Below are 27,577 nucleotides of genomic sequence, written 5' to 3'. Positions count from 1 at the left end.
TCAAGAGAGAGCGCAGATAGGAAACACTAGAAATGAGCCGCAATGATCTTTTCTCATGGTTCAGTCCGTTTTGCACACAGCGGTCTTCGTTTTATTCTTTAGGTGAAAAATATTCAACGTACGAATTTATGTTGACTTTATTTTGTGTTAACCTGGAAAAATTGGGCATACAGGTAAGAATCCTGTAAGTGCCAAAAAAAAAAAATTCCTTCGACTGTTAGAATGCCTTATCGAGTAAATTTCAAATTTCGCGGCACATTCAATCCCGCGGCTTTTTGAACGCAAGCGTCTCTCTTGAGCATGCGTATCGTGATGTTTGTTCATCCAATTAAACTGATTACTATTTAGTATTTATTTATTTACCATTCTACGAGGGACTCGATTCACAGGAAAATAATTATTTACTGAGTTAACAGAGTAAACCGAATTACTAAAGAAAACTCTGTCTGCTTTACTCGGGTATAATCAGAAATATTTTGCTATACTATATGAATGGAAATCCTATGAGATCACTATTTTCCTCTTTTCATAGTTTGTCGTTTTACTGCAATCACTAAAAAGTTTCGTATTCCATTCTTCTGTAGAGAGGATAAGAAGTTTGATATTTTATTAATAATAATGATACTTAATGCTGTAGATTTCATAGCAAAATGTTGGTCCACATAGATAGGAAGGTGGAAGTTTTGGGATATTTAAATGTTAGTTTCAATGAAATGAATAATGTTTCCTTTATTTATTGTTTCAAGTGGATAAGGGATGAGCAGATATACCACTGAAGTCGAAATAGTTTTTCAATAATCAATAATGATTGATACTCTGCCTCTACATCAGTCTATAATATCCACAATATTCCTTCCACTTTTGGATTTTGATGGCCCAAGATCGAAAATCTAAGTTTCATAATATATCGACAGTGAATTTAATTTTTTTACCTCATTTTGTCAATGTACATGCGATATTCTCTAAATTATCTCTGTGTGTGAATGTACTTATGTTGAAAGACTGAGGTATCTGAAATTTGAAGTGGTAAATTTGACATTCATCATTGATGATAGTTTATATTAGTTGACCCCAAATCTCAGAGATAGAAGAATTTGACAAAGTTCTACCGCATATTCATCATGTGTGTTTTGTAACAATTAACAATCGTACCTAACTGTTCCTTATTTATATAATGTGTAAAAGCATCTAAATTCCAAAAATTCAGGTTATTAGTTTAGACAAAAAGGTACCAAAAAAACTTAATTTCACAAAGATAAGCACAATATAATGCCTATTTTTGAATGATGGACTCTTTGTTTAAAGTTTTCATTTACATCAGAATTATACAGGGTGAGTCTTCGTACGAACAAATATTTCAACAGTAGAGATTCTTCTGGTCAAAAGAAACACTTTTTTCGATTCGGCCCTGATAAAGAAATATAGCCATTTTGAGTTTTCATAATGTGCCACCTCTGGAAAAACAAAATTATCTTCAGAATAACTAATTAGGTCTGTTTTACTACACATCTTTGAATCTTTTGAACAGAGTTGTATCTGAATACAACTTTGGGTTGGGTACATTGGCTTACCAAAGTACACAATTCTTCAAATTTCTCAGATACTTTTAAATTTTTGAACGTCAAATTACTCGAAAACGGCGCATTATACGTCAAAATATTAAGAATACTTTTATTTCACAAAACGTCCAAATTTTTTATTAATTAGCGTCGAACTGAGTTTCAAGAGTTGGGTTATTTGAATTTTTGGTATTTTTATGGTGATTATGAGAAAACAGGAAGATTTATTTATTTATTTGATGTTGATATCTTGTGTTTCATCAAATAAATGATAAACTATATTCCAGAATTCATTTCATTTGATAAAACCGTTTATGAGATAGAACTAAAAATAATTTTTTTAATGGAGTTTCAACAGCCTGTATATTTTAAACCGATCCGATTCGAAAAAAATGGTAAAGGAAAAAAGTGTTTCTTTTGACCTCAAGAATCTACTGTTTGAATACCTATTTGTACGAGTTAAAATCAAACCCTCTGTATAAACAAAACTATTTTAATCAGAATTCTCAAAAAATGAGCAAAAAGAGAAGAATAATATACTCAAATGTTAAAACATTATTTTTAGTTCTATTCCTTTCCTCATTGAATTTGCCCCAGGATTATTGTATAGGGTGATGTTTCACTTGATGCATCATTTGTAATTTTCTACACCATATTTCACAAGCCATAAGCTAGGTATCAATGGTTGAAATTATTTATGACTCTGCAGGTAGTTCTAAGAAAATTCCCTTTTGAAAATTTGCTTAATCTTTCATAATTCTAAAGATTTTCACGATATTTTAATGACCTGTACCTTTATTTAATGAATCTCAATGATCCCCAAAATTCTATTCTTGTCCGCCATAAAGTGTTGTCATACTTCTAGGAATTTTGGAAATTGAGTAAATTTTCACTTCAACTTAAGCTGACTATTCAAAAATGCTTGTAGTCAATTACCCCGAAACTTTTAAGGCTTTTTCTCAGAAGTACCTACCTTTTGAAACCTTTCCTGCCTGACGAGGCTTTTTGATATTTGGTGCGGTGTTGCCAACTCGTGAAATCATTCAAGGTGTTTCATTGACAATTTGGAAATTTTAATAGAATAATGTTCTAACGTCGACATGGATTGTTAATTGTTTTACATTTTGTACTGAAAAGTCCATTTGTTGTAGAGAAGCGAATGTAGTCAGAAAAACGATAAAGAGAAAAGTTTTTGTAGCATTCATCATGTTTTGAGAACATTGAAACTTATCTTGAGTAAAACTATAATGGTGTTCCATCTGTATTGATGTCAAGCTTGTTTTTTCGAGACATACACATTCAGATTCTAGTCCAAGATTACCTTTTAATGAAAGGATAATTTGCTTATGTTCAAATTTTTTTTTCCAAACCGAAAATCAAGCCTGAAACATGCCTGTGAATTATGTGTTAACAAAAAGTAGGGAAGACTTTCTCTAAGACATATTCCGTATTTCCAGGAATTTTGATGGGTGTTATAAACAAATATATAAAACACAACAAAGTAATAATAATGAAAATTTGTCATCAGAAATGCTTGTGCGTCAGACGATTAAGCAGTTCTAAAAACAATTTCAATAATATATGAATAACCTGCATGTTATTTCAAAATTATTTGATATATACCCTTTTACTTCTTTACAATTTGTGATTGAGTATACATTTTTGAATATTTCTGATATGAAACTTTTAAATCGTAATTCATAGTTCAACCATACTTATGTCTTTTATGTGTTTTAAAGATGTTCAGCATCTGTTCGATTATGTTTGTTGTCTTTCCTTGTTTTCATTTCGAATAGTATTCTTATTTGAAGTTTGAACAACAAGTTCGATGAAAGAAACCCCTTATGGATTTATTACTTATTCATTATCTAATGAGGCCACAAATTTTCACAACCAATTCTTTGAATATCCTAAATTAAATGATAAAAATTCGTCGTAATATAATATGTTCTAACAAGTTCGTTTTGAAGTCGATTTTGCTGAATAGATTATTTACAATTCGACAGTGTTCAAAGTTGTATTGAGTTCTTTGTTAGACATTTATTTCTACGATATGTGTGTTGACTAATCTGAATGTTCAATATAATAGGAGATATTGTAGGAGTAAATAATTAAAAAGTAATGGATTGTAGTATCTGTGCATCAATAACGTCATAATGAAGCATCAGGCTCTATCTTTTTGTACTGTTGTCCTGTTACTATACAGGGTGACTCTGTGACTCGTATAAATATTTTAACAGTAGATTCTTGAGGTCAAAAGAAACACTTTTTTCCGAATCGTTTCGGTTTGAAAGATACAGGCTGTTGAAAAACCATAATAAAATGTTATTTTTAGTGCTACCTCACAAACGGTTTTATCCAATTAGCCAAAAATTCAAAGAGCCCGACACTTGAAACTAAGTTGGGCTTTATTTAATGAATATTTGAACGTTTTATAAAACAAAAGTTTTTATATTTTCTCGCATAATGCGTCGTTTTCGAGTAATTTAATGTTCAAAAACAAAAATTATCTGTGATATTCGGGAAATTGGGTACTTTGGCTGAATGCAACTCTATATAAAAGATCCACAGATGTGTATATAGTGTCATAGATTTAGATTTAGCTTGTTATTCTGAAGGTAATTTTATTTTTCCAGGGGTAAGAGTCAAAGACTCACTCTGTATAACTCTTCCAGACAGACCGGCAATTAATTTTGAATTTTCAATTACTCACTTATTTCTATTTTATAATTCATTCCAAAATTAAACCCTGCTAAGGGGGATTTTTCATTTGTAGCATGAAAATTTCGAGGTCTTCGAATTAAGGGAAATGGTGTAGCACAAAATACAGGGTGTTTCCAAATTAGACGAGAACCTTGGAGTAGGTAATAATATGGATAAATTGTCTTGGGAGTGGAATAAGTTTAAATGAGAGACGTTAAGTCATTCCTTTAAGCGACGTTTCGCAACTTTATTGAAGATAAGGAATACGATAGTGTTAGACTTGGAGTAGGTGTTAGATTCACTCATTTGTTGTCTTTTGAGCCATATTTATTGATAACCAAAAATCAACAGTTTTCGAGATAATTGAGTTCTTGTGTTTTTCAAAAAATTTCTCACCTTACTTCATTTTTCGTCAATTTTTTCTACGTTGACCAAGTTTGATTATAATTTTGGATTATTTTCATCAGAAAAAGATATGTTACGTTTGATAAAAGTAAAAATATCCTGAATTAGATATTGAAAAAGAATTAGTATGTTTTAAAAGTTGGTATATGAATAAAAAAAATCAATTTCTAATATCAATTTGCCTGCAACTTTCAAATTCCAAAATATATGTATGAGAAAATTATTTTAAAAAATTGCCTAATTCCTTCTTTATTTCCTAAAAAAGTTTCATTTCAGCAGATTCTGATTTGAAAAGGGATAGAAGCAAAGAAAGAAACGTAATGAATTAAATATTTTTTTATTGCAATTGAACTCAAAATTTCATTAGAAAATGTATTCATAAATTATGTTCGAAATGACCTCCACCATTCCTCATACAAGGACGTGACGAAAAATGAAGTAAGGTGTTTATTTTTTTTTTAAACACAAGAATTCATATATCTCGGAAACTGTTGATTTTTGGTTATCAATAAATATGGCTCAAACGTCAGCAAATGAGTGATATTAACACCTCCTCCAAGGTTTGCGTCTAATTTGGAAACACCCTGTATACAATATTTCAATCAAACCTAATTGGAATAATTTGAAATAATCTTCTTTTTCGAAATACCAACGAAAAAATCAATTGATTGCTCATTGACTTCTCTCTCGTGAAATATCGTTTTTATAATGAGACCAATTTTTTTTTCCAAGCTTTCTGCATATATGTATTTCTCGCTTTATTTGGAAAAAAATTATTATGATTTATTCAACATAAAATTTCATAAATGGATCATATAATTTATAAACTAAAGATTTTTCGTTGGTACATACAATTAAGTCTTCAGGCAGACGTAGGAAAACCTGAACTAAGGCGATATCAAGTTATCAAGGGCACAGTAACATTTGAATTTTTTGAAGTGGGATTGTCCGCAATTAAAAATACCCTCAACTTTCCATCGAGTATTTTCGATTCAAGCCAGAATGGCAACCTTGCATTTCTGATGTCCCCTTTTGAGGTTGTTTCGACCAGTTCGCCAAGATTTTCGTGCCTCGTGGTATGAAAAACGATGGGTTTGGTCTTGTAAATACGTGAATTCCTTATTTTCTATTGTCCGACTTTTCAAGGGAAGGTGGGGCCTGCAGGTAGGCAGACAAGAAGAGAGAGGCGGCTGTGATGCACGAAACCTGGTTTAGGCTCGTTGGAAAGGAAACCGTTGGAAACTTTCAACCGTAAAAACAACTGTCTGCTCCTGCAGCACTCCAGTGGCGGGCCCCCAATTTTTCACCGTATTTCCATCGTCGTGTCCGCGGAAATCCATGGTTATGCTTCGAAATGGAGAAAATGGAAAAATTGTTGTATCGAACCAATTCATTTGATGGAGACAATCTTTCAAATACTCTGATCTTGGAGTTTCTGAGTTTCATCTCAAGTTTCAAGGTCAATTAGATTTTTGAGTGGGAAAAATGCATTATTCTTTCAGAATATGAGTCTTCGTGGAAATCTAAGAATATTTTGTCTCTTTCCTGCATGATGGAACTCCTGCAGGTGTTCAATGGTCATAGAAGTACAACACTTTCTAAATCGAAGATATCCCAACCGGTGGATGGAAATTGGACGTTATAATCGTTGATTTCTTCGTGTGGTATATAGGGGGAGTCTTTGACACGTACAAAGCTTTCAACAGTAGATTGTTGAGGTTGAAAGAAACACTATTTCCTTTTATCATTTTTTCCGAATCGGCTCGGTTTAAAAGATACAGGTTGAAAGACCAGAAAACATTTTAATTTTTTTGTTATCTCACCAACGGTTTCTTCTAATGAAGTGAGTTTCTTTATATAGAGTTTCATTTATTTGGTGAATCTTTTTCAAGCACAAGATATCACCTACGTCTTTTAGTTTTCTCATTATAACCATTACGTACCGTAAAAATACCAAAAATTCAAAGAACTCAACTTTTGAAACTAAGTTAGACGCTACCTAATGAATATTGGAACGTTTTGTAAAATAACAGAATTCTCCATATTTTCTCGAATAATGCGCCATTTTCGAGTAATTTGATGTTCAAAAATAAAAAATTTCTGTGAAATTCGAAAAATTGGGTACTTTGACCGAATGCAACTCTTTTTAAGAGATCCACAGATGTGTATAGTGTCACAGATTTATCTAGTTTTTTTGAGAGTAATTTTGTTTTCCAGCTCATTATGCAAACTTAAAATGGCTATATTTTTTTATCAGGGCCGAATCGGAAAAAATGAAAAGGGGAAAAAGTGGTTCTTTTGACCTCAAGAATCTACTGTTGAAATATTTGTACGAATCAACTACTTACCCTGTATTTAGAAAATATTGTTTACGCAGAGGCGCCTACAAATAGAAAAGATATGACGGAACAAATCATGAATTTTACAGGCGCATACCGTAAAATGTACTTTCATAAACCGCCCGAAGCTCTGACACTTCGGAATATTCTTTCATTTATTTATTTATTTAGATATTTATTTTCCACTCTCAGATAAAAAATTTATTTTTGATTTGATATTTGTCTCTGTCATGAATATTCTCTTCTTCAATATGCTCTGTAGTTTGTGTTTAGAAGATTTTCATATCCCCAATCCCCACAACGATTTTCGTAGCGAAAATGAAAGAGACAAAATATTCCTACAGTTGTTTACGAATAATAAGATTCTGCAGATAAAAATGTGTACTGCCTCCTCAAAAAATCTATTTGACCTTGAAATGACTTTGAAATCTAACACCAAGGTCAGATTGAATGTCTACATTGGATGTAGGTCCTCGTAAAGACTAAGAAACTTTTATTTGAAATATTTTCTGATCCAGGTTTTATTTCACTGGATCTTTCAAAATGGGTAACACTGTATAGGGTGAGCAACATATCTCTGGCCAAATTTCACAAAGTGATTCTACATTCTACAACAAAAAGGTTCTCTAGAGTAATGTCCCATCATTTCCCTTGTACAGTTGTGCAACATTCTAATATTTTGTAACGTTTCAGAATTTTTTCGTCGTTAAATATATAGTGTATAACTTGAAAACTATCATCTTAATCAAAATTCATTGTAATTTGAAGTATAAAGCAGAGGTAAGACTCCCAATTAGGATTATAGTTTTCAAGATATCTACGCCTTGTTTTGAGAAAAAAAATTGGGAAATCTCATTGAGTTTCGAACCAGTAAATTTGGAGGAAGAAGAAATGAACCAACTTGTAAAGAGAAACTAATAACATAACCAAAATTCATGTAAACGAAATTACTTAGGGGAAGTAGTACATACGATTCGAGATCAAGACAATCGACATTGGTGGCTTTACAGATGCTACCCCAAATACGAAAATGTGTCACATCTTTGAGCAATAGCCTGAATTACGTACTGAGTCAGTTGAAAAGTAGAAATTAACACGTGAGGGGTAATATTAGGAATATTGAATAATTTTCAGTTATTCCTGAATTTCAGCGTAATTTTGGCATACTGAATTGGAAAAAAAGAGACGGGGTGACATCAAGGCGTCCTTTAACTTCAATTTAAAAAAAAATCAAGGCTTCACGTAAAAAATTGAAAGCGTAAATTAGGAACTAATGATTGCCGTTTTTGAATGGAGATTCTCGAGGTTTTACTTCCCCTTAAGAAATCCAGTCTTTCATCACTTAAAATTTTTTGATCTTCCAATTTCAACCTTAGAATTCAGTCGATTGATGCCAGCAATTGGAGGTATCATTATCTGTATGTTTTTAATAGAAAAAAATGAAGCACAGTTTGACGACGAATTTCCGATAGTACAGAATATCTTCACCATTTTCTCACTCACAGAAATTCATCGAATTCTGTGATGAAATCAGTTTCACGAAAAATCTAAGCAACAACGAACGTTATTCTCTAATTTATCACTTCTGTCATTTCTCCCAAGAAAAATCAGACCGAATAAAACAACACGAATAGTCCATTTCGATAAAGTTCTGGAGTCTTATGAAGAGTCAAAGGCGAGAAAGAAGAGGTACGTGGTCCAATCCAACTTTTTTATTTCGATAATATGAACAATCAAACTAGGATTGCTGGGTGAGAAAGTGCTTATAATAGTCAATTTAATTAACCGTGTGAAAATACGTTTAGTTTTATTGTTGGAATTTTCCGAGTACGACGAGTCCCCACTGACTGACAATGGTGACGGAGAAAGAGGAGTAGATACGGCAAGAAGTAAAATCGATAAGAAAAATACGGTCGAAAGAATGCTGAGCTATAGTCGTGGAGTTTTACCGCACAGAGCGTAGACCTAGAAAAGTGATGGAAACAACACAATGGCTCATAGTTTCATAACGCCGTCCTTTCCGCACCTTTTTTCTCTCTCCCGCTATTATGCTGTAGTAGGATATTCACCTTCCAAAGTAGGTATATTTTCTTCCACGATGCTTCCTCTCACTCAAACCGATTTCGTCAAAGATTGCGATGAGGATCTGGCTGGTTTGAAACAGTCATCAGAAAAGAATGGGAACGTTGAGATTTGTAGCGTGATGTCGTGTGGAACGAAATGTTGTTAGTCGTTGTAGCTTTGAACATTTGGAAATATGGCAGGATTTTCTCATTATGGGGGATTCTGAGCTTGAAATAAACTGCTGATCGATTTAAGTTTTGGATTTTCACTGTACAGGGTTGTCAAATTTCGATGTTTTAGCACTACAGCTTTTAAACCAGTGGAGATAGACAAAATCTGATACCCATTCTCGTTCTCTTTTTCTGAGAATCTAACAAGAGTAGTGGTCATTTTTGGCCAGCTTCTTTTGTTTTCGAGTTATAAGCGAAAATTGGAAAAATGGCGATTTCGAAATAAATTTATATCTCCGCTAATACTCATGATATAGCTCTGTAATTAAAACATTATACAGGCACTTTTTCAAGTAGAATCCAGTAACATGCTTGCCTTTTTAGCAGGATGTTTAATTAAGAAGCTATGACCCAAAGTTATGTTTTTTAAATGGGAACACTAGACTTCTGTGCAATTTTTTGAAAGCTTAATTTTAACTGATTTCAAAAATATATAACATCATATGGTTTGTATCAATATAAATAATAGAAAATGGTCAAAAACGTTTTTTCTCAATATTTCAATGGTTTCTACTTTTGATGAGAATAGAAAAATGTAGCATCTTATGATTACCACAGTTTCCTTCTATTAGTCCTTTCATTTCTAGGCTTCTTACTCAATTTCTCCAAGATTCAAATTTTGTGAAAATTGGTAAAAAGCATAGAAAGAATGACATTGCCGGAAGGAGACTGCTTATAGGAAGCTATATTTTTCTGTGCCCGTCAAAAGTTGAAACCATAGAAATATTGAGAAAAATGGTTTTTGACCATTTTCAATTATTTATATTGATACAAACCATATGATGTTATATATTTTTGAAATCAGTAAAAATTCAGCTTTCAAAAAATTGAAAAAAACAAAACTTTGGGTCATAGCTTCGTAATCCTGCTAAAAAGGCAAGCACGTCACTGGATTCTACTCAAAAAAGTGCCTTTATAATGTTTTAATTTCAGAGCTCTATCATCAGTATCAGCGGAGATGTAAATTTATTTCGAAATCGCCTTTTTTCCAATTTACGCTTATATCTCGAAAACAAAAGAAGCTGGCCAAAAATGACTACTACTCTTGTTAGTTTCTCAGAAAAAGAGAAAGAGAATGGGGTATCAGATTTTGTTTATCTGCACTGGTTTAAAAGTTGTAGTGCTAAAACATCGAAATTTGCCCACCCTGTACAGGGTGGCAAAAGTCTACTGAGGGGATCTCGAAAACTATAGCAGCTAGAAGAAAACGAATGACACATTCTCGAGCTCTTTTTTCATTACTAATCCAAATCTAAAAACAGAATCGGCCTTTCATTTTTAGATTTCGAGTTCTAAACAAAAATTGAGATTTTGACGATTCCGAAAAGTTCTCATATCTTTTTTGTCTCTGAAGTTACAGATCTGAAACTTGAACCTTCTACAGACACTTTTATACGTAAAATCTACTGACAAAAAGATTTTGTTCCAATTCAAAAATAACAAATTCAATAAAAGATTGTATTCAAAAAAATTAAAGTTCACCTAATGATTCGAAATGAAAAAATATTTTGAGCTCGTCAGTGGATTCTACGTGAAAAAGTACGTTTTCTTCTAGCTGCTATAGTTCTCGAGATCCTCTCAGTAGACAACAAATTTTGCCCATCCTGTACAGGGTCTTTGCAGGGTGGGCAAAATTGGTGATACCTCAACTACAACTTTTTCAACCTAACGAGATAGAGGGAAATGCATGGCACATTTTTCGAGAAACTAATAATGCCATCAACTGCATTCCTCTATCTCCTTTTGTTTTTGAGTTATAGGCCAAAATTAAAATTTTAACATTTGGTCATTATCTCCTTTTCTGTTTGTGCTAGGATGTTGAAATGAAAACACTATACAGACACTTTTTTATAGCAATCCTGTGGCGTACCATGTTTTTTTCCAACAGGTATACAATGAAGATATATTTTTCCTCATGAAAACAGTAAAATGACTTAGAAAGAGGGCGATGTATAACATATTTCTGAAACGGGAAAAAATGGAGTCATTTGAAACTACTGCTTTCATACGACAAACACAACTTTATGTTATAGCTCAGAAAATAAGCCTTTTGGAAAAAATCATAGTACGTCATTGGATTGCTATAAAAAAGTGTCTCTATAATGTTTTCATTTCAGTCTCTGAACACAAACATAAACGGCGATAATGACCAAAGTTTAAATCGCCCAAATTTGAATTTTGACCTATAACTCGAAAACAAAAGAAGATAGTGGAATGCAGTTGATGGCATTATAAGTTTCTCGAAAAAAGACGAAGTACTGTACCATTTATTTTCCTTTATCTCGTTGGGTTGAAAAGCTACAGTTCAGGTATCACCAAGTTTGCCCACCCTGTACAACTTCGATAAGTTTTATTATTATCCTCTTTTATCGTTTTCGGTTTGAAAAGGAAATGATTTTCTATCAACTTGAATGTTCGTTGTACTATCGCTGGTTTTGTGGTTCCAAGGTTGGTTTTTCATAATATTGATGAACCTTCGCAATCGAGCACGAAAGGAATCGAAATTCCTTGGAATTTTCACTGATTATCACATGATCATATGTGTCAGAAAAAATTTGATCATTCCTTCAATCCAGTGAAGCTTTGGGAATCCTGAAAACTACCCAAAAAAAGCAAATTTGAACTGGGGCTGCCATATTGTTTGATTTTGTGCCCGCTTACACCATCGAATTAAAGTCATGTATAACGCTTAAAACATAGATACATGGAATGGACATTCAGTGCTACAAATGAATGTTTTGTAGTACACACATTCGATGTTCCCCTGTCTAGCGCGACACTAAGACAGTAGCGTTATATTGAAAATTTTATGTACTTCCTATCTATTTGTAGTAAAAATTGATGTGACACTGATCTCCGAAACAAATGTCTCAATTGTGATTGGCGACACTAAGAAACTATCTCACTCCAGTCTTTGGAATGTTTATTTTCCATTTCATGTATCCTTGTTCTAGGGTATAACGTTAATACATATTTCTGTGATTCCTATTCTAACTTGTAATAGAATCAAAGAAATAAGTGAGCCTTAACGAAGCACCTGCTTCTAAGTCTTTGGTGCAAGGTTCATTCAGAGGAAAGCTATCAGTTATGCCAAGTAAGGGAATCAGTGTCACGATCAAGCACAGAGAAAGAAAATTGCTTCTTACAAATTTTCACAGAAAACAAATGCCCCTTGATATAAATGAGCATGGTGATAATTTTGAAATCGTCGTTGGCCCAAAAAGCCAACAAACAATTTCACTTTGGGAATGAAAGCCTTCTCAACAGACTGTTAAGGTTTCCCAATCCCCAAATGTGTCAGTTTTGTACTTTAACGAAGCCCATAAGTTGAAAATGTGTCGCTTTTTTATGTTTGTCTGTTCAGGGAGAGGAATACTGTGTTGTTATTTCGAACTGCTGGTTGCTGCAGATTAAATTTAGATTACATTACATGGGTTTCACTTTATTTAATCAGTACACGAGTAGTAGAAAACGACTAGAGTCGTCTTCGATATGCTTCATTTCAAAGAATGGTTAAACCATGGTTTTCCTCCAAAGCGTGAGCTACAAGAGCAATATTGATTGGTGTTCCTGCACAAGGAGCACGAACTTTTTAACATCAATAACTTGTCCCAACAGTCTGAAGTTTAACACCAACTTGACGATAGCAGGCTGAAAAGTCATCTTTGCGTTTTTGGAACGTATATTCCATCCACTTCAATAAAAGCACTCGGTTGGCCATGGAAATTTGACACATTCCACGACGTATAGGTCGAAAATGAGACGTTATGACGGTTGTCAAAACATTTTTGAGTTTTGAATCAGAATCAGCGCTCTGCTCAAAGAGCAATTGCTATTCCTGCTAATCCTATAGACCTTTCACCTATTTATATGGAAATTATGGAAAGAGGAATGAATCCAGATTAATCAAAGAAAAGATTAGTCCCTAGAGTAAAAAATTGAGGAAATTCTGTTTCTAACGGGGTGGCACAGCATATTATGAAAACTTAAATGCATATATATTTCTATCAGAGCCGAATCGGAACAAATCGTATATGAAAAAGTGTTTCATTTGACCTCAAGAATCTACTGTCGAAATATTTGTAGATTCACTCTGTAGTTTATCAAAAAATATGGTTATTTTTCGATTTAAAATCCATGGTTAACGTATGGCAATTAACTTTCGGGACACCCCGGATAGATACCCGGTTTTCATCAAAAAAGAAAAAACATTCTATCCCAATATACCGATGTCTCTTCTGTACCAACCAGACAAAGGAAAGACACCATCGATGCATCTATTATCTACCCGTATCCCTCGCTCCTCTCCATTTCCATCCGTCATCAAGGCGACAGACATTTTTATCCCGTGCCCCTTTGCCCCGTCTCAACGGGCCTTTCTTCTCCCTGCTCCCCTGCCTGCGTCCCCTAGTTCTCCTTTTCACTTATCCTCTCTGCTCTCTTTCTCCTCGTTTCGAACGGTCTCTCGTGAATTCGCCTTCCAGGCTTCTACAGGACTCATCCATCCCTATTCTTTGTCGCATCTTCGTCCTGTTTAGTTCGTACATTTTCCCAGTTAACTCTCGAAGATCCTCGGTAAGTTATAGCTCAGTATTTGGTGCATATTATGCACTTTTATTCGACCTTGTTATAATTATATACAGCAGAGCCTATTGACGAGTTTTAAATGGCTTAAAAATGGTAAAAATTGGAGAAAAACGGTTTAATTTCTCAGTAATTAATATAGTTTTGTCTACTTGGCATGTAGCGAGCGGTATGGCCAGGATTTCTTCTGTTATTCGCTGCTTCAGTTGTGGCGGAGTGTGTGGACGATGTTCGAAGACCATATCTTTAGGGAAGCCCTAATGAAAGAGGTCGCAGATGCTCAAATCTGGTGAGCGCGCTGGCTACGTCCACTCTCAGTTTGACCAGTCGCCCCTAAAACATCCTTAAGACAGCTAATAACTGTATGGGCTGGAGCCCTATCCTGCTGAAACCAAATATCACCCATATCGTGTTCTTCAGCAAGTTGTAGGGAGGTTTTCAACATCGAAAGGTATCGCTGGGAAGCTTCTGTGACTTCCTCCTCGAAAAACTGAGGGCCTTTAACTCCCAATCGAGACACAGCCCACCAAACTGTGACTTCAGGTGAGTGGAGTGGTCTTTCAAGGAGTTGACGAGGATAAACTGCAGCCCAGTACCGGAAATTTTGCTTTGTTTTCGCGAAACGAAAGCCTCTATTCATTCCGATACAAATCTTGGTGTCGATTAAAAACTACAGACCCTAAGGAACACAAAGACCCCTTCCGCACTTACCTGCTCCCACTACAGACCGAGCAATAACCTTTCGAAACTCGTCAATCGGCTCTGTCACACCCTGTAGATAACCATGCCGACATATGGATCTTTTATTGTATCATATAGAGAGCATTTGCTTTTCGGTGTGATTGATAGAGTCAGGCATATTCCACGTTTCCAATGGTCGCTTGCTTGAAGGCGCTAGAACCACTCAAAAATAAACTGAGCAGTTGCTTATATTAGCTTATATTTTCAACTGCTCGTCGAAAAAGATATTGATGTTTTACGAAGAAGCATATTTTCCGTATCATCTCGATATTTCTTGGTTTAACTACATAAACTCATAAAGATCTAGGTACTTTTCCACTGGAACTGCTCGTCAAAGATGCAGAAGCGGTTGACCACTTGCTAGAACGCTGATTTGGACTCTACCAGGGGGACAGCCTCTGAGCATTTGCAGAATGACGGTTCAACATCTTCGAGATGCGATAAGTACTTCGAATTTCTCTTAGCTTAGTGAGAAGTAGTCTCCACGAAGTCATTTAACATCAAGACGCTTTTGAACAAGAGTTCCACTCACTCGCGAACACGAGTGTTGAAGATTACAGTGAGCAAAGGAGCGGGTACAGTGGCTAAAGGAATGGCGATCAGTGTACTTTTTACTAACTAGTCCTGTGGCTGATTTTCTGATAATGAGTACAAGTGTCCACTGGTACGAAGAAACTTTCGCTCTTGATGGGCACAGATCACAGCCAGAAAACCTAATAAGAACTTATTTCATTGATTGCTATATGGCAACTGCTATATAAATCAGACATCTAAGTAAGCCTTAACGTTAAGCCTTCCTCAAATAAGTAGGTTGTGCAAACTGGTATAAAAATCGAAATCGGAATGTCGAAAGATCTTGTTAAAAATCAGTACCTCACACTCCTCACTGTCTACTTGTTGTTCCATTCAGCCCCAAACCTTGAGAAAGGTTTCTGGGTCAACAAAAATGACAGAGAAACCTCTCGAACATTGTTTTCTGACGATTTCCTTGTGAGATGCGTAAATTTGATTGCTCAATTCGCCTAGAATTGAAATCATGCTGAATTAAGAGAATTCATCTGGATGTACGTACATACTTGCCATATTGATGCAATTTATGCCTCCTACTCGAAACCTAGCTTCGAGCAGAGAAAATTAATAATCTCCGTAGCTTCTAATTTATATAGCACAAAAATAAATCTGACGTTGTGGTTTCAAACCGAGATTCGCAAAAAATTCTGTTTATCATTAATTAACTCAATCTCCTATAAAGCACTCAAGTATAAATGAATGGAATAAAGCAAACTTTAAGCCTCCAATTTTTATTTCAGATATGACGAGTCAGCACTATTGCCTGAGATGGAATAATTACCAGAGTAATATGACATCCGTTTTTCACCAACTTTTACAGAACGAGGATTTCGTCGATGTAACTTTGGCTTGCGATGATCTTTCACTAAAGGCTCACAAAGTAAGTTGCGATTCTTTTTCGATTGAATTAATTAGTACCTATATCGGTGTAGGTAATCATAACTGAAGGGCATATTGGAAAATCGATAGATCTTGACCTGGGGCTTATTAGAGAATCGATACCTACATCAACACTTTTATACAGAGTTCTGAGTCGATAGAAGGTCATTAAACAGATTAATAAAAAGGATAACGCCTTAAGAGGAAGGCAATTAATAATAATAAGAATTAATTCAGAGGCATACCACCGCCGATACGAATTCGACAGGAGTTACGATCTGAGCTAGCCAATATGCCATCGCCAGAGCCACCAAATTGAGTACTCTCCATCGAAGAAAAGCAGATGCTGACCATGGTTTCGGTCGCGTTTGACCTCGTCAGAGCAACATAGCTTCTTCTCTGACGAGGCGAAACGAGACATCGAAGAAAAGCAGATGCTGACCATGGTTTCGGTCTCGTTTCCCCTCGTCAGAGAAGAAGCTATGTTGCTCTGATGAGGTCAAACGAGACCGAAACCATGGTCAGCATCTGCTTTTCTTCGATGTAGCGTATTTAATTTGGTGGCTCTGACGATGGCATATTGGCTAGCTCATTCAGATCGTAACTCCTGTCGAATTCGTATCGGCAGGTGGTATGCATCTGAATTAATTCACGTGTCACGTGTACATTTTCGGGCGCGGTGGACCTTTTTCTTATATTGAAGCTAATGATTCAAGAATAACAAAATATAATCTGACAGTTTTAGTGAGCCGAAACAATAAAAATTGGCCGTAAAGGTCACAAATATCCGTTTTTTTGAATTACCTATCATCTCTCCTAGGCTTCAAATTGTTTTTGCATCAATTATAAAAGTTGTAGGGCGTAACATTTTCTACAAATTTTGGCCGAAGTAATTTTTTCTACGTTCAAAGGTTTTTGCGTTATATGGCGATGAATGTTACATTAGACTGGGATTCTACATTGACCTTGCCTTTTCGCATGCGTGGCTAAGCTCCTCGCACTTATCGCCCTCTAACTCGTTAACGGTTGAGAGTATGTGAAATTGCTTCAGACAAAAGTTGTCTAGAATTTTATTGTCTACAACTTTCATGAGGAATACAGAAACGATTAGAGGTACAGGAAGGGAGATATTGAAAAAAAAGCCTTGTTATCGTCTTCAAACTGTCAGATTAAGAAAACCTCCCCTGATTAGTGTCAGATAAATGGGTTAACACGTCTGCTAAACCGAGATTAACCATCTGTATGAAAATCTGACACGCTCGAGTATGTACAAGTAAAGTTTTTTTCTGCATTTTCAAAGGCTGTGAACTTACGTCACTTCCGAATATCGAATAGCTTGAAAAGTAGCTTCCTTTGGGTCAAATTAACATATCCTTTAAAAATCTGACACGCTCGAATTTTTTTTTTACCATTTTCAACTCTTTCGTACGACCAGCCCCACCACGCAAACTGTCAGATTAACATGAATTTATTATGAGAGACACGTAGGGCATATACAGTATCTTAATCTGATACGCTCGAGTATCTACACCTGTCGATTTTTTTTTACATCTTTGAAAACCTACTGACGCTTTCCCCACCGCTGAAAGATCATACATCATAGAAGCTTTTTTTCTTTCTACAATCTAATCTTCAAAATCCACTTGGTCTCCACGACGCTCGAGTAAATCACTTTTAGCATCGTCGGTTCCCCAACTATAAATGCTCGATGAACTGAGGATAAATTCCGTCAAAATCAGCGGCTTTCCGAGATTAGGTGGATTTAATTGCTTAATGTTAAGTACAGGGACACTGAAAGTTTCATTCAAATGTAAAACGTAAGTTTTCTGTCGAATATCCACTTCAATTCTTGAGCAGTGTAGATCAGAGAGGCAGTTGGTATCTTGGGCAAATTATATATATCTACGAGGATGTATTGATATCTAGTTAGCCTAGACCAGTTCCATTCATTCATTCATTCATTGTGAAAATCGAAAAATTGGAGTATCGAGCCATCATCAAGTACCTACCTGGATTTGAAAGGGTTAAGAGGTAAGCAGATTTACGACGATATGATTAATACCCTTGGTGATAAATGTCCTTCGTATGCGACAGTGAAAAGTTGGACTGCAAGCTTCAAAAGAGGTTAATTTTCCATTGAAGATGATGACCGATGGGGAAGGCCAGTTTCTGTGTCACTCCCTGAAAATATTGATGCAGTTCATGACATGATTTTATCAGACCGTCGAATTGGGCTAAAACGGATATCTGAAGCACTGAATATTTCATCGAACGCGTTCATCATATAGTTCACGTCAATTTGGACATGAGAAAAATTGCTGCAAAATGGATCCCCAAATGTTTGAATGTTGACCAGAAGCGTGCAAGGGTAGAAGCATCGCGTTCGATCTGTGTTCGATTTCAAAACGATGTAGACTTTTTAAACCGAATTGTTACTATGGATGAGACTGAGGTAGATTTCTACGATCCAGAAACAAAGCAACAATCGATGGAATGGCGACACTCTGGTTCTCCAAGACCTAAGAAGTTTCGTGTCCAAAAATCTGCTGGAAAAGTTCTTGCTTCAGTTTTTTGGAATTGCCATGGAGTAATCATGATTGATTTTTTGGGTAGAACAATAACCGGAGATTACTATTCGACATTACTGACCACTCTACAGAAAAAATGAAAGAGAAAAGACGCGGAAAGCTATCCAAAGGTGTTATGTTTTTGTTGGACAACGCCCCTGCACACAAATCTCATGTTGCCATGCAAAAAATTCGTCATTTAGGGTTTGAATTACTAGAACAACCCCCTTATTCTCCAGATTTGGCTCCATCCGACTCCATCTCTTTCCTCAACTGAAAAAAGTTTAAAAGGTCGTAAATTTTCTTCCAACGAAGAGGTAATAAAGGCTGTGGAGGTCTAGTTTGCAGAGCAAGAAGAAACATTTTTTTTTGAAAGGTCTAGAGACGTTCCAGGTTCGCTGTAATAATTGTATCCAATTACGAGGAGAATATGTTGAGTAATAAAATATTTTGACATTGAAATTTTGTTTGGTTCTATAGTAGGCTAAGAATTTTTCAATATATCCTCGTATATCTCACAATTTGGAGAATTTCGATTAGTATTTCGAGAATCGGCTCATTGGCAGAGATCGGGATCAGTGCCATCACTTCGAGCATGATCATAGAGATGTGGACGAGACCGACATCGAACGGCAAAGTGGATCCTTTCACGTAGACACCTGACGGCGTGAAAATCTGCCTCGGACTCATTTTGGACCGTGAAGAGACCCGTTAGAAAGCCCCGTATTTCCATTTCAGCACGACACACAGGCGGAATTTTAGAAGGTTGCGCTGGTTCGAAGAAACTCAACAACGCTGCTGCCTGGGCCGGGGCACATTCTACACTTCTACTCATTTTATCCATATGTATGAGAGAGTTTCACGGGAGCGAAACGTGCGGTAACCGCGGGCGGAGACCAGATGGGCGGCGAAAACTGGTTTCGGCTAGGAACCGAGGTCACATTTCAGCAGGGAAAGGCGGCGGTGGAAAAGGGGCCCGAGTTTTCTCTACGGTCGTATTTCAGAAGAGGCGAATTTGCACAGCGGAGGATTTGGCTGGTCCACGGTATATACGGGCAGACGTGGCACTGTCTGACATCGATACCAGTATTTCATTATTGAAGACTGAAGATTGAGTGTCAATGGTATCACTTGAAAAATCTGTCGAGAATATCAAAATAAACTGCTTTTCGAATGTTAAGGATGGTCAAGATGGTTCCTATAGGGAATTGTCGATGCATCGAGGAGGGAGATCAGGTATGTGGCTTATCCTTGGCACATCAATGGCTTATGATTGCCTAGATCCTCAAATTCTGTTGGAAAAATTACAAGGATGTATTGATATCTAGTTAGCCTAGATCAGTTACATGCATAAAAAAAATATTGCGTTACCATAGCAACGAACACTAACTCATTAGAAGTATCAGTGTGAAGTTTGAGGTCAAAAAAGTAAACCAGAGTTACGCAATAAATTAATAAAAGAAAGAAGATGTCTACCGAAATTGTGAAATTCGAAAGATTGGTGTATCGAGCCATCATCAAGTACCTGTATTCAAAAGGGTTAAGAGGTAAGCAGATTTACGAAGATGAGCTTTATACCCTTGGTGATCAATGTCCTTCGTATGCGACCGTGAAAAATTGGACTGCAAGCTTCAAAAGAGGTGAATTTTCCATTGAAGATGATGACGACCCATCGGGAAGGCCAGTTTCTGTGTCAGACCCCGAAAATATCGATGCAGTTCATGACATGATTTTATCAGACCGTCGAATTGGGCTAAAACGGATATCTGAAGCACTGAATATTTCATACGAAAGCGTTCATCATATAGTTCACGTCAATTTGGACATGAGAAAATTTCTGCAAAATGAATCCCCAAACGTTTGAATGCTGACCAAAAGCATGCAAGGATAGAAGCATCGCGTTCGATCTGTGCTCGATTTGAAAACGATGCAGACTTTTTAAACCGAATTGTTACTATGGATGAGACTTGGGTAAATTTCTACGATCCAGAAACAAAGCAACAATCGATGGAATGGCGAGATTCTGGTTCTCCAAGACTTAAGAAGTTTCGTGTCCAAAAAATCGGCTGGCAAAGTTCTTGCTTCAGTTTTTTGGGATTGCCATGGAGTAATCATGATTGATTTTTTGGATAAGGGTGGAACAATAACCGGAGAGTACTATTCGATATTACTGACTACTCTACAGGAAAAAATTGAAGGGAAAAGGTGCGGAAAGCTATCCAAAGGTGTTTTGTCAAGTGTCATCGGAGAAAAAGTAACACTAATCATAGCAGTTCAAGGAACTTACACTGTCTTTTTGGGAACCAATGCAAGTGTTTCATGTAGATATGAAACGGAATGTATACTGCTCCACAAGAGTTAGGGATATCGTATTCAATCGTTTTTAAAAGTATGTAATCTTCGAGAAAATCGCTGTAAAATCATTTAAAACTTAAAAACAACTTGAATCGATCCATTAAAAATCCGTATGAGACCTTTCGTCAATCTGGTCGCCTTTCTTTGCATAATGATAATGCTTCATGAATGTTCTTATTTTAAAATGAAGTCAGTTTATCAACGGCTTCGATTTGAAACGAATTTTCTGAAAATGCCAAGATGTAAATCAACAAACGCTGAGGCTAAGAGGGCTATCGGAATGCTACAGGGTGGCCTAACTCAGGTTGTTGTAGCGGAAAGGCACCAAGTCAGCCAAAGTGTGATATCTCGACTTTGGAATAGGTTCAGGGAGACAGGTTCCGCGTTGGAGAGACCAAGGCTTGGTGGGCGACGAAAAACAACACCTGCTCGGTATCGTTTCATCACCGTTTCGGCGAGAAGAAACCCTACATCTACGTGTAGAATGCTTCGGAATACTCTTCAAAATGCAGATGGGGTCCAAGTTTCCATCGAAACCATCAGACGACGTTTTAGAGAGGTGAATCTAGGTTCTAGACGTCCATTAAAAGGAGTTCCATTAACACGTGACCATAAGCGTCAAAGACTGGAATGGGCAAGGCAACATATCAATTGGAGCGATAAATGGCGTAGTGTCCTCTTCACTGATGAATCCAGATATGGACGATTTTCAGATTCTCGAAGAATAAGGGTATGGACAATCCCACGCATACCCCGTAATCGTCGCTATGTCCAAGAAGTCCATCCATTCCGAGGGGGTAGTGTTATGGTATGGGCCCGGATAGTTTCAACGGGGCACAGATCTACACATTTGTCCTGGGAATATGACCGCCTTACACTATAGGGAGCATGTCATTGACAATGTTGTGCCAAATTTTCACGCTGCTATTGGTGAAACTTTTCAATTTCTAGACGATAACGCTAGACCGCACCGTGCAGCCATATAGATGAGAATGCGCGCGAGGAGCTTGGTATTCCACATTTACCAATACCTCCGCAGTCCGCACTCACCAGATTTGAATTGCATAAGAACATGCATGGGATATGCTCCAAAGAAGATTAGATAATCATACCCCTACCCCAGAATCCTTAAATGATCTGAGAGAGCTTCTGCCCCGTTTATGGAACCAAATTCCTCAAGAAATGTTCAACAACCTTGTGTGTAGTATGCAAAGAAGATGTCAAGCTGTTATTGATGCCCGTGGAGGCCGTACATTGTATTGATAGTCTTAAAATGCTTGAATTCTCTGGGATTTCGTTATTTTACTCGATTTTTCTTAAGCACCCTGTATACGCTGCAGACCTACAGGCTAAAATTAATTTGCAACTTGAAATCAAATTAAAATGAATTTTCATCACAAAAATCTTATTTTAACTATATTTTTAAGCAATTTAAGTCAATATCCCTAACTCATGTGGAGCAGTTTATTTCTGTTCATTCGAACCGCAGCAAAAATGATCATTCGTTTCGAAACGAACGCATATGGCACACGGGACGATGAAAAATCGTACGGGAGACGAACAGACCTCTTCCCCCCATGAAACACACACCCCGTTTATTATTATTATTACCCTCCCCAACCGATCAGCCCCCCATAGAACAGCCCCAGTCCCCTCTAGCCCTAGGCGAGCGGAACAAAGAACAGAGCTTTCTATTTGTATCAAGTCCATCCATGCAGCCAGCGTGACTCACCACATGGTTTTCACCGTGGTGTGTGCGTCGTCGAAAATCAATACCGGAGTTCTTCAAGGCCAGGCCGGGGCGGTACCGCGCTGGGAAAAGCTCGGAGCGCTCAACGGAAATCGGCATCCCCAGCGGAGCCGGTTGCTATGCCAATGTCAAGAGAGCTGCCCGGCTGGGCTGGATGGTAGGATAGGAAGATTATCTTCGGCCTGAAAAACGAAACCGGGTACGCGGTGGAAAACGGGGGTGGAAGGGGCAGGAGACCGGAGGAACAACTACTCGAGTGCAGCTGTCTTGGATCACGCACGGATTTCGTGGGCCTTGGGTTGGTCTAGGGGAGGTTTGGAGTGGATTTGAGCTATTCGAAGAAAGGACTATAAATAGCATACCGTTTACTCTGTGTAAATGGCATTGAAGGAAGTCGCTTTTCATGTGTGTTTGATTCGAACTGTTTTTCTCCTCAGTGAATGAATGTTTGAGTCTGTAAAAACTTTCAAAGAAATTATTTTCAGGCTATAATTTGTTTATGCGATTTTTAATGGCATTAACCACTAGTAGGCTTTCGAATCAATCATTCACCCTTGGATATAAGAAGAAGACATCAAAAAGATGTACAAGGTGGGCAAAACTCGTTGTCTTCTGAAAAGATCTCGAGAAATATAAAATATGCGAAATATTGACCAAGCGGAAAATACGAAAGGCTTTGTGGAGATCTTTTGTATATGGAAAATGTTCATAGTAATTGTTCAAAAGCCTTTTGAACCTTTCTGCGTACCTCCAATGATGTAATTCTTCAAAAACTGCTCATCTGGAGATGAATTCTTCATTTTATTCTGATGGATGAAAAGAAACATCACTGATGTCTGCATTTCCGAAAAGAGAAAGTGAAAAATGAAAATTCTTAGAAATTCATTCAAAGAAAAATGTTTCTCATGAATGCATTGAAAGTTTTCATTGTAAGAGAAGAATATAGTTATCGTTCATCAAAAACAATAATAGATAATTGCTCTTGTACAGGGAGGGCAAAATTCGTTGTCCACTGAGAGGATCTAGAGAACTATAAGAGCTAGAAGAAAACGGATAACACATTTCATAGCTCTTTTTCAGAGAAACAAAGAATGGTAAAAACCATATCCTCCTACGATTCTTCGTTTTTGTGTTATTAGCAAAAAATGAGATTTTTGACGATTTCGAACATTTCACACAACTATTTTGTCTTTGAAGTTACAGATCTGAACCTTGAACTTTCTGAGGCACTTTTATACGTATCTACTGACGAAAGATGTTTTCCGATAAAAAAATAACAGATTCAATGAAATTCTGCATTAAATAAATATAAAAATTATAATGACATGACCCATAAAGAAACAGGGTGTTGGTGAATAAGTGCGACAGACTTTAGGGGTTGATTCTGCTTTTAAAATGAATTAAAGTTCAATATACAGGGTGGGCGAAATTTATTGTCTACTGAGCGGATCTCGAGAACTATATGAGTTAGAAGGAAATGACAAATTTCCGAGCTCTTTTTCAGAGAAACAAAGAATGGTGAAAACCGTAGCCTTCTACGATTCTTCGTTTTTGAGTTATCAGCCAAAAATGAGATTTAGACGATTTCGAAAAGTTCTCATAACTTTTTTGTCTTTGAAGTCACAGAACTGAAGCTTGAACCTTCTTAGGCATTTTTATACGTAGAATCTACTGACAGAAGATTTTGTTTTCCAACTCAAAAATAAATAACAAATTCAATGAAAGTTAGCATTCAAAAAACCAAAGTTCCTCCTAATGATTCGAAATGATAAATTATTTTGAGCTCGTCAGTAGATTCTACGTAAAAAAGTGCCTGTAAAAGGTTTAAGTTTCAGATCTGTAACTTCAAAGACAAAAAAATTATGAGAACTTTTCGAAATCGTCAAAATCTCATTTTTTGCTAATAACTCAAAAACAACGAAGAATCGTAGGAGGCTACGGTTTTCACCATTCTTTGTTTCTCTGAAAATAAGCACGGAAATGTGTTATCCGTTTTCTTCTAGCTTTTATGATTCTCGAGATCCCCTCAGTAGACAATGAATTTTGCCCACCATGTACAGGGTGGGCAAATTTCGATGTTTTAGCACTACAGTTTTTAAACCAGAGGAGATACACAAAATCTGACACCCCATTCTCGTTCTCTTTTTCTGAGAAACTAATAATAGTAGTAGTCATTTTTGGCCACTTTCTTTTGTTTTCGAGTTATAAGCAAAAATTGGAAAAATGGCGATATCGAAATAAATTTATATCTCCGTTAATACTGACGATAGAGCTCTGAAATTGAAACATTATACAGGCACTTTTTTACGTAGAATCCAGTGGCATGCTCGCCTTTTTTGCAGGATTTTTAATTACGAAGCTATGACCCAAAGTTATGTTTTTTTTAATGGGAACACTAGTTTTCTGTACAATTTTTTGAAAGCTTAATTTTTACTGATTTCAAAAATATATAACATCATATGGTTTGTATCAATATAAATAATAGAAAATGGTCAAGAACCTTTTTTCTCAATATTTCTATGGTTTCAACTTTTGATGAGCATAGAAAAATATAGCATCGTATGATTACCAGTGCCTCCTTCTATAAGTCCTTTCATTATTATGAAAATTTATTAAATATATCTTGATTCAAATTTTGTGAAAATTGGTAGAAAGCATAGAAAGAATGACATTGCCGGAAGGAGACAGATTTTGATATAGGAAATTCTATTTTTCTGTGCTCGTCAAAAGTTGAAACCATAGAAATACTGGAAAAAAGTGTTTTTGACCATTTTCTATTATTTATATTGTTACAAACCATATGATGTTATATATTTTTGAAATCAGTAAAAATCAAGCTTTCAAAAAATTGCACAGAAAACTAGTGTTCCCATTTAAAAAAAACATAACTTTGGGTCATATCTTCGTAATTAAAAATCCTGCAAAAAAGGCGAGCACGCCACTGGGTTCTACGTAAAAAAGTGCCTGTATAATGTTTCAATTTCAGACCTCTATCGTCAGTATTAGCGGAGATATAAATTTATTTCGATATCGCCATTTTTCCAATTTTGGTTATAACTCGAAAACAAAAGAAAGTGGCGAAAAATGACTACTACTATTATTAGTTTCTCAGAAAAAGAGAACGAGAATGGGGTATCAGATTTTGTGTATCTCCTTTGGTTTGAAAACTGTAGTGCTAAAACATCGAAATTTGCCCACCCTGTACAAGGTGGCCAAAATGGTGAACAACTTTTTCCCAACGAGGTAGAGGACTATGAATGACAGATTACTGTCGTGTTTTTTCGAGATACTAATAATGCCATCAACTGCATTCCACTATCTTCTTTTGTTTTTGAGTTATAGACCAAAATTGAAATTTGGGCGATTTCAACTTTGGTCATTATCTCCGTTTGTGTTTGTGCTAGGATATTGAAATGAAAACATTATTGAGACACCTTTTTAATAGCAATCCAGTGGCGAACTATGATTTTTTCCAACAGGTTTATTTGATGAGCTATAACAAAAAGTTGTGTTTTTTCATATGAAAACAGTTGTTCAAAATGACTGAAAAAGAATCGCCATTTTTTGACCGTTTCAGAAATATATCATACATCGCCCTCAGTTTTCCTAAGTCATTTCAAACTATAATACTATTTTCATATTTTCAGCTATTGGAAAAAATCATAGTACGCCACTGAATTGCTATCGAAAAAATCTGTATAATGTTTTCATTTCAATATCCTCGCACAAACAGAAACGGAGATAATGACCAAAGTTGAAATTTAAATTTTGGCCTATAACTCGAAAACAAAAGAAGATATAAAGGAATGCAGTTGATGGCATTATAAGTTTTTCGAAAAATGACGACAGTAATTTGCGATGCATTTTCCTCTATCTCGTTGGTTTGAAAAAGTTGTAGTTCAGGTATCACCAATTTTGCCCTTCCTGTACATACCTTGTGATTTTATAAACCTTCATGCAAAACCGCATTCACTAGTTTATGATTTAATTTTCCCCTAAATTTCAGTAGAAGGGAGTCAGGATTTCACTGCTTCTCGTTTGTGTCGTCAATTCAATGGAAAATCAATACATAGTGGTGAAGTACCAATACTTCACCCCCCGTTCACGTTCAATTCGATCATGTGAGATGCTTCAAATATGTTCTACTTGAATTACTCTATCATATCCTCACCACAGGGAAACAGAGAGAAAAAAAGAAATTGGGCAAATAGTTGTTCCGGCCTGATTTTCAAATCAGACTCAGAACAAAATATCGATTTATTTCAATTTTCATTGAGCGTTTCCTAAAAATAAAGTCCTTCAATTCGTTATTTTCACAACTATACCCCAATAACTTGATTCTTTTACGTCAGAAAGCGAACGCAAGCAATAATGGTGACAGTTCTGTTTCAGGTGGTTTTATCTGCGTGCTCCTCCTACTTCCAGAAGCTTCTGCTGGAGAACCCCTGCAAACATCCCACTATCATAATGCCCCAGGACATCCGGTTTTCGGATCTGAAGTTCATTATAGAGTTCGTCTATAAGGGGGAGATAGACGTTTCACAAACTGAACTGCAGGTGAGTAGATTTTCCACTCAGAGCAATGGATATCGACTGAAATTGACGACCTGACACTCAAGCTTGGACGAGTATGGAATTTCCGAAATAAAAGTTCTATCGAATGGAGTAAATCATAAAATCTCATGTAAAGTTGGCCTCGAAAAGATATATTTATTCCACCATCCGTTAATTGTTACCAATTAACTTCATCTAACAAACTTCCAGCAGCTTCTAAAATATAATTCTTTCATGCTTCTCCCTTAAATTATTCATTCACCCCTAAATGGTTTGA

General features: G+C 36.1%; 1 protein-coding gene across 6 annotated transcripts in view; it reads left to right on the top strand.

Moving 5' to 3' along the window:
- LOC123309063 (protein tramtrack, alpha isoform) overlaps nt 1-27,577 on the top strand; it is a 592,303-nt gene that overhangs the window by 535,925 nt on the left and 28,801 nt on the right. For 2 of the 6 annotated variants that reach the window (XM_044891950.1, XM_044891913.1), the window contains exons 1-3: nt 8,576-8,695; nt 15,936-16,075; nt 27,139-27,303. In XM_044891950.1, coding sequence (XP_044747885.1) covers nt 8,668-8,695; nt 15,936-16,075; nt 27,139-27,303 — 333 coding nt within the window. In that variant the 5' untranslated portion in view covers nt 8,576-8,667. Of the gene's footprint in view, nt 1-47; nt 185-8,575; nt 8,696-15,935; nt 16,076-27,127; nt 27,304-27,577 lie in introns of those variants that run through there. The other 4 variants (XM_044891923.1, XM_044891941.1, XM_044891931.1 and 1 more) reach the window with 4 other exon arrangements.

This window comes from Coccinella septempunctata, chromosome 1 (genome assembly GCF_907165205.1).
Source record: "Coccinella septempunctata chromosome 1, icCocSept1.1, whole genome shotgun sequence".
Taxonomy (NCBI): domain Eukaryota; kingdom Metazoa; phylum Arthropoda; class Insecta; order Coleoptera; family Coccinellidae; genus Coccinella; species Coccinella septempunctata.
This window is presented reverse-complemented; position numbering and strand designations above follow the sequence as displayed.